Genomic DNA, 17,993 nt, shown 5'->3' on the forward strand with positions numbered 1-17,993 from the left:
GAGTTGCAAAAACTAGTACTTTGCACTAAATATTCGATGGCTTGATCGCGAACCTTGAGAGCACTGTGTTATAAGACTGGCACTGCAACCATGTCGTTGTCACTCGATCGCAATCAGCTCACTTGACCGCCTGCTCAAAAAATAAACACCAAAAGCACACTATACCTCCACAAATTTTGTCTAAGTAGCCAAAACAATCGTCCAAACGGGTCAACGGCAAACGATGATCAACGAACGACAGGTTGCTTCCATCGATCCGTAACACCATTTCCCACAGTGGGCAAAGAAAAATGTCTCTTGCAGCCGAAAATTGTACTGCCAAACATGGTTGTAGGTAGAATAAAACTGCACCTAATTTTGTACGGCACACGTACGAAATTTACACATTACAACACCACAAACACACACACACCACCGGAGCGGCACGTGGCTCAATTTTTTCTTTGCACCGATCCGCACACGGTGAACGACCACACTGCGCGAACGAACGAACGAGCTGCACCGCCAACGGACACCACAACCGCGAGCGATCAGATTCAGTGCCGAAACTGTCGTTCGCGAGCGGACGAAGTGTGCGTTCAGGCGAAGCTCCGCGAGCGCGAGCTGCACACACCACCAAGAAGGAGCGTAGAAACATGCTGCCAGCAAGCATATGCCGCCAGGTAACACACGCATGAAAAAGCTGGTTTTAAGCGCATCTCACCAGCTCGGGTACAGAGAGATAGAAAGAGCACCAACCACCGAGAGAGAATAATCGGTTTACGATCATCACCCACGCAACGAGCGATTAAATGATCGTGCAGACAGCAAAAGAGTCGACGAATCGATGAAACCTTGATCGACGATCGATGGGCTAAAGGGCCTATTTGGTCTGGTAAATTTTTCTTATGTTAACACGTACTAAGATACGAGGAACGAGTCTTTGGTGACAGCATGCATCAATCCCCAATTCTCTCCACTGTTCGAATCTCTGCACAATGATGACTTCAGTTTTGTATGCGCTCATTGACGGTAGTCGATAATTTGATTAGAGCCTCGTGCTTCGTTCAAATGTGGTTCAAGTTCATTCTTTTGCATGTTTACTTGGTCACAGAGACACTGGAAAGTGACGATCGCACGATCATTTTACTTTCATTCGGAGTTTGCAAAACAAATTGTGCAATGCATTCGAACGCCTGAATGTATGCAATAGTTCATTTCAGCAGTCGATTATCTGGTTTTGAATAAGCTCATGCATTCAAGTCTCACAATTCCATTGTGAAAATGTATCGAGAAGAGATTTGTACTGCAACCGTGCCAAGCTAGTATGATATAAAAGGCTAACCTCGTGACAGCACACATCTCCTCAACTCCGACCGCATTCCACCAGGCTCATCTCTACAATTGATGACGGTTTGTTCCGGTTCCGAGAGATCAAATAACTCTGCTTCCATCGGTCGGACGGTAATGGCAACCGAAACCAACCAGCACCACCGGGACAAATAATCATTCGTGACAAACGAAGCGGAAAAATGGAAAAGTACCTTTCATCATCACACCTCTGGAGTGATCTCCGGCATCGGAGCGCTTCAACAAACCCTGCCGAAGGGTTGGGCTATGCGGAAAACGGCACCCCGGTCAGATTATGCAATTTTAATGCGAGCTGTATTTGATTTCCCCCGCCCTTATAAATCCATCGGTCTATCTTTTTATTGGAATTGAATAATTCGTACCAATATTTGAGCGATAAGCTTCGAGCCGATTGCTGCTGCTGGCGATCAGAATCTTCTTCTTGCGTGACTCTGGTACAATCTCGAGATTTCTAGGGCTGCCATAAATTCAGGCTTTCTGTGACTTGATTTTACCCTAGGCAGTCTTCTGGATGGGATTTGAACCCCGATCCAACCGTGTGAAGACCGGCGCCGCAATTGCTTCGGCCCAGAATCAGTGTATGATGTAAAAATGTCAGCCTTCTTGAGACGAAGCTACCAACACGCCCTTGGTCACGTTCAAAAGCGTCCAAAACAACCCCTCAATTCTCGCCCTCATTGCAAACGACCTTCGCCAAAGGTTCCACCGCGCGTCAAGCCGTTCGTGGGGGACAGTTTCCGTGCGGGACACTTTCCCCGCCTTCTGCACTAGCCCCAGTAGGCTATTCCACCTATCCAGCTGCATCTCTCGCTTTCTCGTTTACAACCGTTGAAGATGCTCAAAACCGGTTCCTCAGCATCAGCGCAGGGGAAAAGGCTTCGGTACAGCATGATCGTCACGGTCGCCGGCATGCTCTTATCATGACCGTTTCCCATTTTTATTACCGTAATCCGATGCACATCCTGCCGCACCGAGACATGTTTGTCATTTAATAACGGACTATTAAAGCGACATTCGATTAGCCCACTGCGAGACGATCGAACCAACATGCGATGACTTACGATCGGTGGGTGTGCCCGCACATGCTTTCAAGCAGTGGGTAATTTTGTGCCTTCCCTTAATGGGAGCCATTTTGTCACAAAACAATCAAAACTGGCAAAGAAAACACTACTTCCTACCTGACCGAAAACTATAATTTCAAAAGCCTGTCAGTCAGCCAGTCGCAGGGAATAGGGATGATCGGCAAAACTTCACCCTCAAGTCACGATGCGACGGTCTAATGAAGTTTGTGACGCTCGTGATACGGGATGTTTTTTTATCAACTTAGGTAGGGCTGTTCGATTGGAACTTGATGTTCATGGTGCCGGGAACAAGGTTCGATCGGGTCAGAATGCAAAAAGGGAATATTAAAAGAGCGTGATCGGAAGTGGCTCCCCATGCTGGATAACTTTTAACGTCATAATAATGGGCAATTGCGTTGATTCAAAGAAAAAAAAACATGGTGTCAGAGTTCTATATGTGGAACGTGTACGTTTCAATCCATCAGCTGACAAACAACGTCATTACGTATGGGGCGTCCCGGGTGGCTTGGTGGCAGCGAGGCCCGTTTCTGAACACTTCTGAACACAGTAGCATCCTAAAGTGAGGGACTCAAACCAGGAGAGCAATAGTCAGGCGCTTGGCGCTTGAAGGAAGTACGGCGATCCTGAAGAGTCTAGTCACTGATCTATCGACAACATCAGTGGCATGTTGAGGTTTGTCTGTCTGATGGACTTAATGACTTACTTTAGCAATGGCGGAAGTCTTCTAATATCGTAGTTCTCTTCTGCCGCCTCTCACTTAGCGAACAACCAGCAATAAAATTGATAACCTGAAAGCTTAATCCTCTTTATTACTGAACTAATATGGGCGCCATTTTAACCATTCCTCTCCAAACAACTTGCTTGTGGAATTGTGCGTAGTGTACCCGAGCGCGACAGTGACTTAAGTGTACACTATACTACTACTTTGCTTTTCATATCCAAACTTCACGGTTTGGTGAACCCGATGGCAAACACGATCACCGCAACAACCATTACGAGTCGGTTCAGAATGCAGGTCACTTCATCCCATCGGACATTTTTTTATGCTCCAACGTGTTATAGTTCTACAAATGGATTGAGAAAATAAGGGTAATGTTATAAATCGAATATGATACTTTGACGGCCAAAACCCTGCAAAGCACTTACACTCCGTTGATCCTTGCGAGTGCATACCGTAATGCCGGGAAGCTTATAGTTCGCGCAATCCAGGAACCGGGCGATATGTTTGCACGCGTTTCGCTTTAACCACAGCTCGATGACGAACAGAATCGACGACAGTGCGTAGAACACGAGTGACCACTGGAAATAGATGTCTGATCGTTGGGCAAGAAAGAAAACAACAGACGGTTAGAAAAGGTTTTTGGTAGATGTAGCTAGCATTACTGGACGAAAGTACATATTTTCGGAACTCCAGCACGTGGCACAATGACGGAGAGGCTCAGAAAGGAATTGAGCAGCACGATTAGCCCGAGCGAGTTCAGCAACAGCCGCGATCGTCCATCGACCAGGAAGGAAATGGATATCAGCAGGTTGGCCACTGTCATAGAGATATATAAAGAGATATGAGTGTTATGTCGTCAGTCTAGAACTGATTGAACTGAAATGAACCTCACCAAAAATACGATGGATAGATCGAGACGGAATGTATGTCACTCTTCCGTACCATTTCGATGTGCATTTCAAGCATTGGTTGCCGTCCGTACGGCGTAACGGCCTGTTCGTACTCATGCTTACCGATCGTCTTTATGGACCATTCCGACTGTTCAAAGTCCGGATCAAACAGCTACACCACCGTGAACGGAATGATAAGGATTAATTAGGCGGGAAGAGCTACCTACCTTCCTACCACACTACTTACCACCATGCCCATAACTACCCGTATAGGTACGGTACGTTCATGGCTGGCCGCCATAAGTTGCAACTGGCAAGCGTTGACATCGTACGGCCACCGATAGCTGTCCGACAGGGTGCAGAAATTGATCCAGAAAACTCTCGATCTCCACTATTACCGTGCCTTCCTGCGAGAGGAAGCAGAGCGCGAGCGGTCCCGTGAACAGGCTCACCGGTTCGAAGGCCGGTGTCCAGATCGTGCGGCACACGTCACCGACCACGGTTACGTTGTCGAAGTCGGATGCGTTCCAGCGGTAGCGTTTATCCTGCCACGACAGTCCCATCGCACCGGACAGCTCGATCAGGTTGGTGGTCTGGTCGTAAACGAACCCTTGCACGTACATGTGCGAAATTTGAACGCCCGTAAAGTTGACCGGTGGATCAATCCACCGCGGTACCGCCTTCAGATGGTCCAGCAACCGCTGCTTGCCATCGTACTCCTGCTGCAGCTCGCTACCATCAATCATCGCCGTGCCGTTGGTCGTCGGCAGTGGACAGTCGTAGAACCATTTCGCCAATGCCGTGCCCCACGTGGTAAAGCTGACGTAGCTCAGCCCGCTAGCGTTCTTGCTCGGCAGCATCGCTTCCATGAACGGTTCGCCCTTAGATTGCCGGCGTGAATCCGATCTGCTGCCCTTCCGAATAGATGCGAAGCCGCACCGGCAGTGGATCAATCGGAGACAGCAGCCCAGCGCTTGCCTTCGTCCTTATCGGGGAACCCTTCTGGCCGACGCGAATCTGCGAAAATGTGTTTGCCCCTCCACCGAGCACTGGCACAGAAAAAAAAACAATAGGGCGGCACGATTAGCGGAACTGGAACAGGAATGGGGATCCTGCCGATCCTGCCTTACCTATCTCCAATGCAGTTGCACCAGTTTTGTTCTGATCCGACAGCAGGATATGGCCATCGCGGGCGGCCAACACGTACACCAGCAGATCGACCACCAGATCGGAGTCAGCCGGATCGTGGTGCTGCAGCTCATGCAGCTGAAGAACGCCTGATAGTTTACCCATTGATAGCGTTGTGCTGCTTGCATTTGTGCAATTCTGTGCGGTTAAGTTCGGCGAGGATGTTAACGATAAGCGACCGATTAAGCGCAACGAATTCTAATCCCGGCTTCCCTACTCACCGTCAAAGCTGACATTATACCGAGTGTCGGCGTGGCACTCGATAGCAAGTGCCAGCAGCAGCAGCAGCAGCAACACTGTTCCCACCACGGTACCACTTGTGCGACCCATCTCTGGAACAAGTTCCGCACCAAGGGTACAGTGTCCGGATCCGGATGAAAGTGAAGTGATGTCGGTTCAAATATGCAAACTTACTGTAGCAAAATATTGTTCTACAGCCACCAGCGCAGCACATGCTGTGGCAATGGGTATTTGCTAACTGGAACGATTTTTAAAAGCAGTAGGCCATGCTCTCGCTAACCACACAGCCACAGTGTGGCTTACGATTTGTGATAAGAACGAACTGAACGAACGCATTCCACATAGCGCATGTTCCCATCCGCCGAGAAGAATGGGTTAAAGTGGGACAGAAAAAGCATAGGCGAATAGATTTATGCGTTCGGTGTGTGCCCACCCTCACTAGCTGCTGGGAACGATTGTGCATAAATGTCGCCAAGTGCACCTAGTTTGTTTACTGCAGTTCGTACAACCCGAACTGGGGTTAATATGATTCATCGCAGTACAAAGCAGTCGATGAGGAATGGACTACCCCCAGAAGCGTCGTAAGGCATCGGAAATCTTGGGATGCTTCCCGGGTTTTTTTTTCATCGACAAAAATTCTTCTTCCAACTAGAAAGGTTTCTACTACTCGGAAGAAACACTACACACGCCTCGTAGTTGTTGATATGCCAAACGTTTATCGGAACACGAAACCTTGGGCTGGTTTTTCGAAAAGTTGGCCGAAGTGATTTGCGGGATCGTCCTACTTCAATACCGCTCTCAGCAAACTTACTGGTACAGAAAGTTAGGCAGCCAGCAATTTTCCGATGGGAAATAGGTTGGAAAAATAAACCGGAAGCTGGGACATTGTCCCTTCCAAAACTAGTCTTAAATTAATCAGAGATTCTGGATTTTAAAGGTGTTCCGTAATCGCTGGCTGCAGAGCTTTGTGCCACCAGCGGCCAGGAGTCAGTGATTTGGACGGCATGCTGTGGTGGAAATATCTGCATATCCTGCGAGGGGCGTTGTGCGTCAGCAGCCAAGCAAACATTAACCAAGTATAGATTCTTCTGCTTGTCTCTCTCAGATCATGCTTGTCATTGTCATAGTCTTCGCTACGAGGGGAACATTCCGGATGGGCTATCGACCCCAGCCATGCCATGTAATGGCTGGCGCCGCTGTCGCCACTAGCACCGGGTCGTTCCGGAACACCTCCAGCTCGCCGGATCAACCAGCTCTTGAGACGTGATCGAGAGTGGTTCCGTATGCGTATCAGATTCCGTTATGGTGGTATGGAAAAAGTTGTGTAGAGGAACGGAAGCAGCCGTTCCTGTTTTGCGACATTCAAGCCCTGTGCGACTACCAGTCCTTTTTCATCCAGATCTAAATCTTCTTGTTCTTTCTGGCACTACACCTTGAAAGGTCATGCGCCATGCGTATGGTGGATCTGGATGAGATTTGATCCCCGATCCTGCCGTGTGAAGGCTGGCGCCGCTACCCTTCGCCCACCGGGACGGTCCAGATTGGAATACGGGCATCAATTTCCTCTCTCGCTGTGTCATCCAACGTAGCGACACCAACCGACAGCTCACTTTGCTCGTGTAGATAAGTGGTGTCACGAATGTGTTCGATATACATAAAGCTACTCAAAGTAGAATATGAAATATACCTTTTTACTACCAGCAGTCTGCATGGACGAAAATATAGATGGAAGCTGAAATAGGCGCAAGGGCGCTGGTTGCAACCGATCCTACTATAGACTCTGCCGTATCTTTCTTCTCTACCCAAACACCTGTCTCATTGGATCTAGATGAGCTGATCATGTCATGAGAATACTACCGGACGACCCGTAACCCGTAAAATCTCTCGTACTGTGTCCTTTGGGCTATCGAGGATTGCCGCAGTAAGACCGCGAAGCGGCTGTAGCGTCCTTATAGAGGTTAATGAGTATCCAAGTATACTTACTTACTTATCAGGCGCTACAACCGCTTTGCGGTCTTGGCCTGCTGCAACAATCCTCGATACCGCTTCACGGTTCAGCGCCGTCGTCTGCCAATTCATATCCCGGCCGTTCTGGCGACGCATCAGATCTCAATTTAGGCTTACCACGCCTCCTCTGCCCATGGTGGACGACCCTAAAAGGACTTTACGGGCTGAGTCGTCCGGTGTCATTCTCATGACTTGACCAGCCCACCGGAGCCTGGCGAGTCTAAGAGCTCGTCATTGTAGCGGCTCCTCCCATTGTCCTTCCACACATACGGACCAAAAGATCCGAGCATCTTCCTCTCGAACGCGGCTAAGAGGGCTTCGTCAGTTTTAAACAGAGTTCATGTCTCAGAGGCGTATGTGAGTACTGGGACTTTAAATGTTCTGTACAGTCCCAGCTTCATCCGTCGCGACAGGTATTTAGAGTGAAGCATTTTCCTCAGGCTGTAGCAAGATCGGTTGGCAGCCAGCACCCTTGCACGTAACTGAACATCAATGTTGTTGTCGGTGTGACTTTTGACACCACATAGGCAATGTTTTGGACGACCTGCGAAGGTGCGGTCACCGATCTGTACATCACCCCCAACCCAAGTATAATGTTTGATAAATATCATTATATTGAAGCATCGTTTTCGACACACCCTTACACAAATATAGTTAAAACCGAGACAAAGTGAGCATTATTTGAACGGATTTTTTTTGTTTGCCACCTCGCAAAATCACTGATGTAAGTAATCCATAAAGAAGGGCGTGTCCTCTGGGGCGTACGGAATGATCGGGATGTCATAGGGCATCGGAAACGGGGGATGTTTCTTGTTCGCTTCCATCGGGAAAAAGTTTTCGTCCAGCTGGAATTGTACATTTGGCATCATACAAGGGGGGGTTGTTTAATACAAGTTAAGCAACTATGCAGCGCTTACCAGCATCTTGGGTAGGAACAGTACACCCGCCTCGTAGCTATTGATTCCGCAGCGGCTTTTCGAACCGACCGGTCTTGTTGTAAACACCCCATGCCGCTTTGGACAAATTCCGCCGAGGTGAGCAAAAACCAGTACAAACCGCGATGGGGACCAGCGGCAGTACGTTTTGATGTGCGGCATCGCTTTGTTTCGGTGCCGCGCTCGACTACACCACTGGTGCAGATAGTCCTTCAGCCATTCCTGCTTTACGTGCGTACTCCTGACGTACGGCAGACAGCCTCCCACCGAGCAAACCGTCATGGCTTTGGCGCACATTCGAGTAGCTGGGATAAATCATGCGAAAGCCTGGCAACCGCGTATGCCTACCGGGGCACTATCCTTCCGGAAGCTGGCCATAATTTCTCCCAACACCCACGACTCGGGCGACGGGCCAAGGCTACCGATGCTGGAGCTTTGCGCCACCAGCGGACAAGCATCATCGATCGGGGCGGCATGCTGAGCGAGCACGTGGCCCAAGCGAGGATGGCCCCATAACGGACCTTTCGCGGTGTTTGTGTGACCACCCGGAACCGAAGCTACGAGAAATACTCTGAAAGTGCATTTAAAGCGAAGGACAGTGAGAACAGGTACCAAGTGCAAGAGCACCGAACGGAAACATACTTTACGTCGGAAAAGTCAGTTTTTCTGATTCGTGCCAACCAGGGTTGCAGCTGGGGCAACTTGTAAGCATCGAGATAGGCCAGCAGACTGGAGCGGAATCGGTTCTACTTTCGCCGTACGCCGTGTCAGATCCCTCCGGAACGGGTGGCAGCCTTGGGCTAACCCACAGTCCCTGTGTACGATTGTGCCAATCATCTTCGTATAGATTGGCGGTCGAAATGACGACACGCATCGAACCGTCCCGATACCCGTACAGGCCCATCTTCGTGTGGTGCACTCCAAACGGTGTTTTAATCTCCACCTTCACGGCGGTAACGTTCGGCTTCTTCTGCGACACCATCCGCAGCTCGGGCGTTTCATCGCCGTACAGTACGAGCAGCGGGACGTTTTCGTACCCGGCAAAAAAGTAATGCGCCAGCAGCCAGCCGATGTCGACCATGAAGTTCATCTGCACCGAACACTCCAGCTCACCCAGGCTCGAATCGAGCAGCTCCTGAAACGTTACGGCAAGCGGTTCCGTGTGTGTCGGCTTGGACGCGGTGATGGTGGTGAGGAAAAAGTTGTACGGTGCGGCCGCCGCAAGCTTTTCCGCCATACGGCCCCGCGGTGCCACCACCGGAAAGTACGTGCTGATGTCGCGTGGAATGGCTTGCTTTAAGGATATGCCCGTATCGGTCGAAGGGACGCTGGCAGAAGGTTCGCTTTCGTGGCGCCAACACTGTTGCTGCTGGTTTGTCCCTTTGTGCGGCCTGCATTTCGCCCTACGCTCGGCAACAGCGATTCAATCGTGCTTCGGTTTGTCCTTCCCGGTGCTGGAAGGTTTTGGATCCGTTGGTTTCGGAACTGCGCCAGTCGAAAGTGCGGAAGTCGTTGGAAGCGGTTGGGACGCTTCATCCACCGTTTTCGGTTTCTTTTCGAGGTTTGTCGAATCACACGAAAGATGTGGAAACAGGCTGGATACAATTTTGAGCTGCTCGGCAAACACGCTTTTGTGTACTTTGACATCGTCCGGAATTTCGACCATCGAGAACGTAGTGGCCTTGGCAAGTAATTTTTCGACTGCAAAGATGGATAGGGAGCAATGCATAAAGGTGGTGTAGAAACGACCGGCATAAGCGTCGAACTCACTGTGTGGATGCGAATATTCGCGGAAATGGACCGGGTTTACACGATAGCAGTCACCTCCATACTGGCCACACTTTGGTTGGTGCTGTGGGGAAAATTGCAGAGTTGGTTAGCGAACAGCATCACTAACAATGCCGACTCGGGAAATTCACTTACCATCGGAGATCATTTTCCTTTACTATTTTCCATAACAATAAACAGTAGGCTCACGCAAACAAACGCAGAAAACGGTTTCGAATCATGACACCGGCAGTGTTGCCAAACAGGCTTGTGTCACGCTGTCAAATTGTGGCGCCTTTTTTCAAATCAGCTGATTGGCAAACCGCCGGTAAAGAGACAGTATCGATTGTTTGTTCAAGATTCTATATTTGAGGCACTGTCTACTGTTTACTTAAAATACTATCATACACTCCCTTAGATTGGTTCGGGCAATGTGCCGTCTCGGTAGCGCGTCCAGTACTCTTGCAAGCGTTGCAACCAAAGCTGCCAATAACGACGCATCTCACCGACCGTAAGCATGTGCACGTTGGCCGGTTTTCCGCTAGTGTACGCTACAAATATTGCACCCCGTTGTACGCGCGCATCGCACAGTTCGCCATTTGCTTGCAGCGCACCCATGTACGCACACAGCTGTATCGGTGCATCGTAGGTGGCTTCGACGCTTGCCTTAGGATTGTCCGATGATTTCCATTCAATGACATGATATTGGCCCCTACGGATGAGAGTGATCATTTGTTTAATGTGCCACATAATCTACTCATCCAGCTTCTCACTTACTTAATCGAGGTAATGCAGTCTACGACACCGTTGTAGTGTAGGTAGGGATGGTACAGCTTTTGTTCAATCAGCTTTGCCGGTCGTTCCACATTCTTTAGCGCACCATGGATGCTTTTCCACAGTGTGCCGGTCTTTTGAACCATTTCCTCGGAAGGATCGACGCCCGATAGCCACGTTTCCAGTGTAGCGTGCAATGTACTTCCGCGGGCAAATATGTCCTTTTGCAGCTGTGCAAAACCTTCCTCTCCTAGCTCGGCGATTTTACCCGCCTTCCAGCGTAGCAGCGCTTGCCTTGATGCGTCCGGCATGGTTGCCGATAGTATCCGGTTAACCGATGGCGATTTGTACTGATCGCTTTCGTGTTGTTCGTGTAGCATCCAACCTTTTTCAATGATCCCCTTTGCGTTGGGAACGATCGGGAACTTGGTGATGTGGTGCAATTCTTTCTCTGTGAATGGAATCACTGAATGTTCCGTGCGAACATTTTCCACCAGCTCGTTGGTGGAGGAATCGGAGGTGGAATTGGAGGCACGCGAAACATTACGCGTTTGCCAGTATATCTCGGACGAGAGTTCACTTTCAGCAGCCGGCACATTTGTTGACTCCACATCGGTTGGTGTGGATTTCTTTTTCTTTTTAGCCGGCTTCACTACCGCACCGAACAGTGCCTTATTTTCGTAGTTTAACCGTTTGATAACATCTGCTTTTGATAGTTTTATGTTTGCACGCTTTGCGGCCGTACTATATACGCGGGAAATGCTGTATTTGAACATTTTTCCTTGGGGCAGCAAAATTACGAAACGCAGCACGCGCGACGGCCAGGACAATCTGTTTGTTTGTAAACAAATCAACCGAAGTACGCGCGTTCCACCGAGCAACACGGACACGTGAGTGACATTTTACGAATGAATTATTATTTTATTTTAATTCATATAAAACTTTTTACAAATACATTCTTATCTAATGCACAAATGATAGTATTGATTCGTTTTTATTAATTATTTTGCTTAGAAGGATTTTTTTGTTGAACGACATGGATGACATGTGTGTAAGAATCGAACCCTCAGCCATAACCAGCGCATTGGTGACCATCGATCATCTGTCAAAATTGTGCAAATAAAAAAAACACACGCAACTCCAACAAAATACGAAGCCGTAGAGATTCAACCCAGAAAAGTATCGTCACGCAAATCGCTTTCCTCTAAAATCGTTGGTTTTTCCACCTAACAATGTGTTAACGCTAAACGCTACACGGTTGTTAAAGTGTAGTTCGAGAAGAAGGAAAGCCAATTGTGGAAAATTTGTTACAAAGCGAAGGAAAGGTGCAAAGGATAAGCTTGCATTAGCTAGTGATTAGCGTTTTGTGGTGTGAGGTTTTGTGCTTTTGCGAATGTGAAAATGAACAGTTCCAACCATGATTCGATTATTATCCGAACGGTGACACAAAAGTTCCGTGAAGGCGAATCCGTACTGGCCGTATCCTTTTGAAAAGGGGGGAAAAGTGTGTGATAAACCCGTATATTGTAATCCTGTAGTCTGAGCGTAAAGGATCAGAAAAATATCCGTATGAGGCTGTGTTGTTTTTTATTACAATTGTACACGATAAGAAACCGAAATTGGCTTTACAGCACAAACGCATGCTCTCTGTTTGGGTGAGGCAATGCGTTCTGGTCATTGACGAAAAAACAAACACAGTCGTGACGAAAGAGATTGCGTTTTCACTTTTCGCGGTCGAATGCAAGGCGAACTGATGATTTGTTTACGTTTTGCCCAACGATAAGAATGTTACTCGAGGTAGGAAAGACGGGCCTTTGCCAATGGAAAGTAAGAGGATGGGAGAACATCGAGAACTGCGAGCAACAAATTTGCGGTTTTTTGTTGTGGGTGATCTTAGTAACCGCAGGACAGGACAGGGCTTTTCGCGTTTCTACTTGGATCAGATCTTGTTCCAGCAGCTCTCCAAACTAGTTTGGATGATTTTGGAACACACAATCTAGTTAGCAGCGAGCACATGATATTCTCTAAATTGATTCTCATTTTGATGACGCACATGGGGCATGTGTGTTTCTGCTTTTCGCAAGGCATCTGGCGGTCCGGAAAGGAAATCCCTCCTCCCCCCCCTCCCTCCCACCTTCGCAAAAAAGTGGTAGCATAAGCATATTTGGGCCTGGGTTAGTTTATTTTCCTTAACCAGTAGATCAAACAACGACTGTGTAGATACTGGCAGCGTACCAAATCGTCGGCAACAACTTCCAAAACCGGCTGCTCGTGACGGTCAGCTCCAGCGAAACGGCTGCCTTGTTTTCGTTTTCCGTTTCGCGCGAAACCGCCGGAAAGCATATCCGACCTAACGATTGTGGCCGTTTTCCCAATCAATGAATCATTTTTCGTCAACACAGGTAAGCGAAGGTGGGCGCGAAAGCGCAGTTTCGCACGCTCCCATTTGCCCCATCGCTTTTACCTGTTAGCTACAAATTTCATCACACTTTCCCGTTCTAGAGTCCAGCTTTGGTGCGGTGTCTAGTCACCAGTTTACCGTGTATTCGGAGAATCAACCAACCACCTTCTACTACCACGCGACCGACGAAACCAATGTGGCCAAGGAACATTTTCTGATTAGTGTGAAAAATCTGAAAGCTTCGTACCGTGCCGTACCGATACATTCGCCGGCGGCATTCGAATGGCTGCAGTACTACAAACCGGCGGACGAACGGACCGGCCTGCTGGCGATCGATCGGAGTGTGGCGGACGGTAGCCAGGCGCCAAAGACGCGTGATGCAAAGTTTCGCGAGGAGCTCGAACGGCGGCGGCATGAGTACACGGTCTACGAACCGTACCACGTATACACCGCGACCTGGAATGTGAACGGGCAAACGTCCGAAACGATCGAGCTACCGGAATGGCTTGCCACCAGCGACAGTCCGCCCGACATCTATGCGGTCGGCTTTCAGGAGATCGAATGGACGCCGGAGAAGATTCTGATGAACGAAACCAAAATCGATCGGACCTGGGTGTAAGTGTGCTTGTTGGAAGGGGTAAAACCGGTAAAACCAACGCTTTCTATACCGATTGCCTTCGGTGTGGTTTACTTCTTCCAGTGATAAGGTGATGAGCGGTCTTCACAAGGGAGCCATCTATACCGAGCTTGCCTCGGTACGGTTGGTGGGCATGATGCTAACCGTCGCTGTTAAGAGCACGATTTATCCGAAGATAAACGATTGTCTCACATCTGCCGTCGGTACCGGAACGCTAAAATGGGTAAATGGGTGAAGGCGCTCGCCATACCATCATATCGATGCCCCGAACCGATCCGGCTATAAATAATGTTATCGATTGATTCTTCCTCTGTTTGTTCTGTTTCTCTTGCAGGGCAATAAAGGTGGCGTTGGGGTGAGCTTTAAGTTAAACGAAGCCCTGTTTTGCTTCGTTAACACGCACCTGGCCGCACACACGCAGGAAGTGGAGCGTAGGAATGACGATCATGACGACATTATACGCCGCATGTCGTTCGAAAATGGGTTTCAGATGCGTTCGATCGACGAACATCAGTAAGTATTGGGGGTGAAGTGAAGGTACGAGGGCTCTTTTTTGTTTTGCTTATCAAGCCACATTGCCGTCATAAAAGCATAGATAAGAAACAGGCGAAAGGCGATTTACAGATATCGCGATTGTACAAACAGTTTTTCTTATCGGAAGTATTGCGGCATTTGTAAGCCGTGTAGCAATAGCGTTAATCGTTGACCCCGAATGCAAAGTATTGTCCGGCGGACCTTCTTCTTCTTCTTCTTCTTTCTTGGGTCCTATGGAGCACGTCTAAAAGACATGATCCGGTGTCCAGTCCGTCAGGTCTGACTGCTCTTGATCCAGCCATCGTGCTTGCTGTGCTACAATACGTCTCGTGCCGAATGGGCCGAACTGACGAGCATCTTCCTGGTAGGGTATGAATCCGGCCTCTTCATCGCGTGCCCTAACCAGCGTATCCTTCCGGCGTTGGCATCCATCAAGGATATCTGCTCCGTCAGATACGGCTCAGCTAGCTCGTGGTTCATTCTCATTCTCCACACACCCCCAAAGATAGTCCGTAACACCCGCCGCTCGAAGATGGCGAGTGCATTGGTGTCATCCGCCAGGCATAGTCCAGGACTCGTGACCGTAGAGGACTACCGAGCGTATCAGTGTGCAATATGTGGCGCACTCAGTAGCCTGTTAAGATGCTTATGACCGTTCGCCAGTGGTCATTAGTGGCCAGTGGTTTGTAGAATCATACATAGCATGAACGTTTGACATATTTCTTCAAGGGGAAGGTACTCTGGTTTGTCTACATTGAGTAAGCTCGTTGGCTGTGCCACAAGATACGATGTAGTGGCATCGACTGCAATGACGCTAACCACGAATGGAGGAGTGTCTGTTGCCTCTTACACTCTTAAAGCTTTCCTAAATTTGTAGGTGATCGATTCAGACTCTCTAACATTGTCTTTCCGCCCCTCCTTTCATTATGTTTCATTTGCAGTCACATATTTTGGATCGGTGACTTAAACTATCGTCTCGATGGTCCGGAAGTGTCACAGGAGTACGTCAACCGGAAGGATCGCGACTACAATCAGCTGTACCAGCACGATCAACTGTACGTGGAAAAGCGTCGGAACCGTATCTTTCGCGACTACAAGGAGGGCAAGATTATATTCCCCCCTACGTACAAATACAATCCCGGCACGGATGAGTGGGACAGTAGCGAGAAAAGCCGGACGCCCGCCTGGTGTGATCGCATCCTGTGGAAAGGGCAGCGGATAGAGCTGCTACGGTACCGCAGTGTGATGCAGCTGCGAAAAAGCGACCATAAGCCGGTGTATGCGGATTTTAAGGTTGATGTAAGTGTGGACCGAATTCTTAGTAAGCCTGCTGCAGGATCTACAACAACCAACATTTCTTTTTAAGGCTCAAGCAAAGGATCAGGCCATGCTGAAAAAAATAAGCGAAGAGGTACTGAAAACGGTCGACAAGTATGAGAACGATAACCAGCCCCAGATTACGGTGGAGCAGACCGATCTCGACTTTGGTTTGATACGGTTCAATGAAAAGTACTCGCGCGAGCTGCTGGTAGCGAACAACTGCCATCTGCCGGTGCGTTTCCGGTTCGCCTGCAAGGATGACCGGAACAGCCAGGTGTGCGAAGAGTTCATCCGCATCAGCCACAGCAAAGGGGAGCTGCTGACCGGCAGCAGCTTAAGCATACGCATCGACATACTGGTGGATGCGCCGGCCGCTTCCCGCATGCTGCGCAAGCTGAAGGACGCCCAGGCCGGCATCAAGGTACCGCTCGACATTCTGGTGCTGCACGTGGAGAACGGGCGGGACATTTTCATCACCATCTTTGGCGAGTACAGGCCGAGCTGCTTCGGTGTGTCGCTCGACACGCTGATGAAGCTGAACAAGCCCGTCTCGCTGTACGCCATCCACGAGCTGGTAGCGTTGGATCACGAGGAAAAGCTTATCGATCTGGTTGGGGACGATGTGGGCGGTAGCAATCTGCGATTCCCGCGCGAAATCTGGCGCCTGGTGGACAATCTGCGCAAGATGGGCCTGCAGACGCCACAGCTGTTCACGCTCGACCGAAGGATTGGACAGTCGGATGCGGCCAACTTACTCGAAATCCGTGACTGGTTGGACGCCTGGTCAACGGACGATTTTCGTATCCTTTTTTTTGTAGATGTTTTTGGCGTGTTTTAGGTGAAGTTTTCTTTTTTTTTCCTTAACTAAGGTTTTACGATTCCAGCCGGCACACCACATTCGACAGCGGAAGCACTACTAATGATGCTCGAAGCCCTTCCAGAACCGGTAGTCACGATCAGCGAACGGGAGTGCATCATTGCGGCGGACAATTTTGACCGCTGCAAGGAGCTACTGCGCACGAAGCTAAAGTCCGTCAATCGGCTTCTCTTTCTGTACATCTGTCTCTTTTTGCAGGATCTCTGGAACGCAAACAAATCGATCCGGATCGAAACGATCGGTAGGTGGCGACAGCGATGTGCAGACGGTGTGTCAGAATGAGAGGATGAGTTAAATCTGAGCAATCACTAAGATTTAACGCTCCATGCCGACGAACCACTCACTCACTGCGTTTTAACTCATCGAGTACGTTTGTATTGTTTGTTTGTGTTGCAAAAACAAGTTGCATTGACTGAACTCATCTAGCCATCCTGTTTTGCTGTATCGAAGGGATATTTAACTCACGCGTGAGTGAAACATAATGAGTGAGACGTACTGAGTGAGTTAAAATATAGTGAGTGAGGTAAAACGTAATCAGTGAACAGAGTGAACATAGTGAGTGAGTGAATATAAGATTTAGCTTACTATTCTAACTCATTCACTCTGCTGGAGTTCACGTTACTGAGCGGTCATTCCCATCACGAGACAAAACAATCGCACAAAAAAGAAGAAAAAATAATTAATGCTTGTTTTTTTCGTTGATTTTTAGCGGGACTGTTTGGTCGAATAATGATTCGAAGTCAGCTGCCGGCAAAGCCCGAGTTTAGCAACAGTATTTATGCGTATGCCGAAGGTGAACGTGACCAGCGAAGACGGTTCATGATGACACTACTTAACAATAATGTGCGAGAGTTTGCCCGTCAGGAGATGAGCACTTACTGAAGCGTGTGGAATTGTATACTCAGGATTGAGCCTTGAAGCCACGATAAAGAGCAATAGTAGCGTTTTTACACACATATATCGATAGGTTGGTTTTGTGGAAACGACAACCTTATCTCATCTCACCAGAAACACACACACAGACACACACCTGTAGCAGTCGAAAGGCTTTTTGTATGCAAAGGAACCCACGCCAGCAGTGTGTCGAACCCTAAATCCCGCCGTCGTCGCCATAGTAACGCGGCGAGCGTTGTGCACGGTGATGTGCTGTTGTTTTCTAGCATTCTCATGTACATTATGAATGGAAAGAAGGAAGGAAGGCGCTATACAAAGAATTGATAAATGAACTGTGAATGATGTTAAAACAAAAAACCTACTCACACGTGTGTTG

At 48.8% G+C, this 17,993-nt stretch overlaps 4 protein-coding genes and 1 pseudogene across 4 annotated transcripts; 1 reads left to right on the forward strand and 4 right to left on the reverse strand.

The window, feature by feature from the left end:
• Positions 1-3,578: 3,578 nt before the first annotated feature.
• LOC118516517 lies at positions 3,579-3,976 on the reverse strand (the record flags this gene model as incomplete). The annotated part of the gene is made up of 2 exons (XM_036062451.1): positions 3,829-3,976; positions 3,579-3,745 (listed from the first exon to the last, which is right to left on the reverse strand). Coding segments are annotated over exons 1-2 (315 nt in total), but the record flags the coding sequence as incomplete, so codon positions are not given.
• Positions 3,977-4,423: 447 nt separating this feature from the next.
• LOC118516525 lies at positions 4,424-4,919 on the reverse strand (the record flags this gene model as incomplete). Its single annotated transcript, XM_036062460.1, has 1 exon — positions 4,424-4,919. A coding segment is annotated over exon 1 (489 nt), but the record flags the coding sequence as incomplete, so codon positions are not given.
• Positions 4,920-8,142: 3,223 nt separating this feature from the next.
• On the reverse strand, positions 8,143-10,339 carry LOC118516526 (annotated as a pseudogene).
• Positions 10,340-10,522: 183 nt separating this feature from the next.
• LOC118516516 (mitochondrial genome maintenance exonuclease 1-like) lies at positions 10,523-11,803 on the reverse strand. The gene is made up of 2 exons (XM_036062450.1): positions 10,958-11,803; positions 10,523-10,892 (listed from the first exon to the last, which is right to left on the reverse strand). The coding sequence occupies exons 1-2, from the start codon at positions 11,728-11,730 to the stop codon at positions 10,595-10,597; spliced, it is 1,071 nt and encodes a 356-aa protein (XP_035918343.1). The 5' UTR covers positions 11,731-11,803; the 3' UTR covers positions 10,523-10,594.
• A 252-nt stretch (positions 11,804-12,055) lies between these two features.
• LOC118516519 (inositol polyphosphate 5-phosphatase OCRL-like) lies at positions 12,056-17,974 on the forward strand. Its single transcript, XM_036062454.1, is given in 10 exon segments — positions 12,056-12,433; positions 13,175-13,279; positions 13,281-13,356; positions 13,457-13,970; positions 14,056-14,215; positions 14,327-14,505; positions 15,468-15,825; positions 15,893-16,646; positions 16,731-16,964; positions 17,433-17,974. Coding segments are annotated over 10 exon segments (2,631 nt in total). The 5' UTR covers positions 12,056-12,355; the 3' UTR covers positions 17,606-17,974.
• The last annotated feature ends 19 nt before the right edge of the window (positions 17,975-17,993 follow it).

The sequence above is a fragment of the Anopheles stephensi genome, unplaced genomic scaffold (genome assembly GCF_013141755.1).
Source record: "Anopheles stephensi strain Indian unplaced genomic scaffold, UCI_ANSTEP_V1.0 ucontig31, whole genome shotgun sequence".
In the NCBI taxonomy this organism is placed as follows: Eukaryota; Metazoa; Arthropoda; class Insecta; order Diptera; family Culicidae; genus Anopheles; species Anopheles stephensi.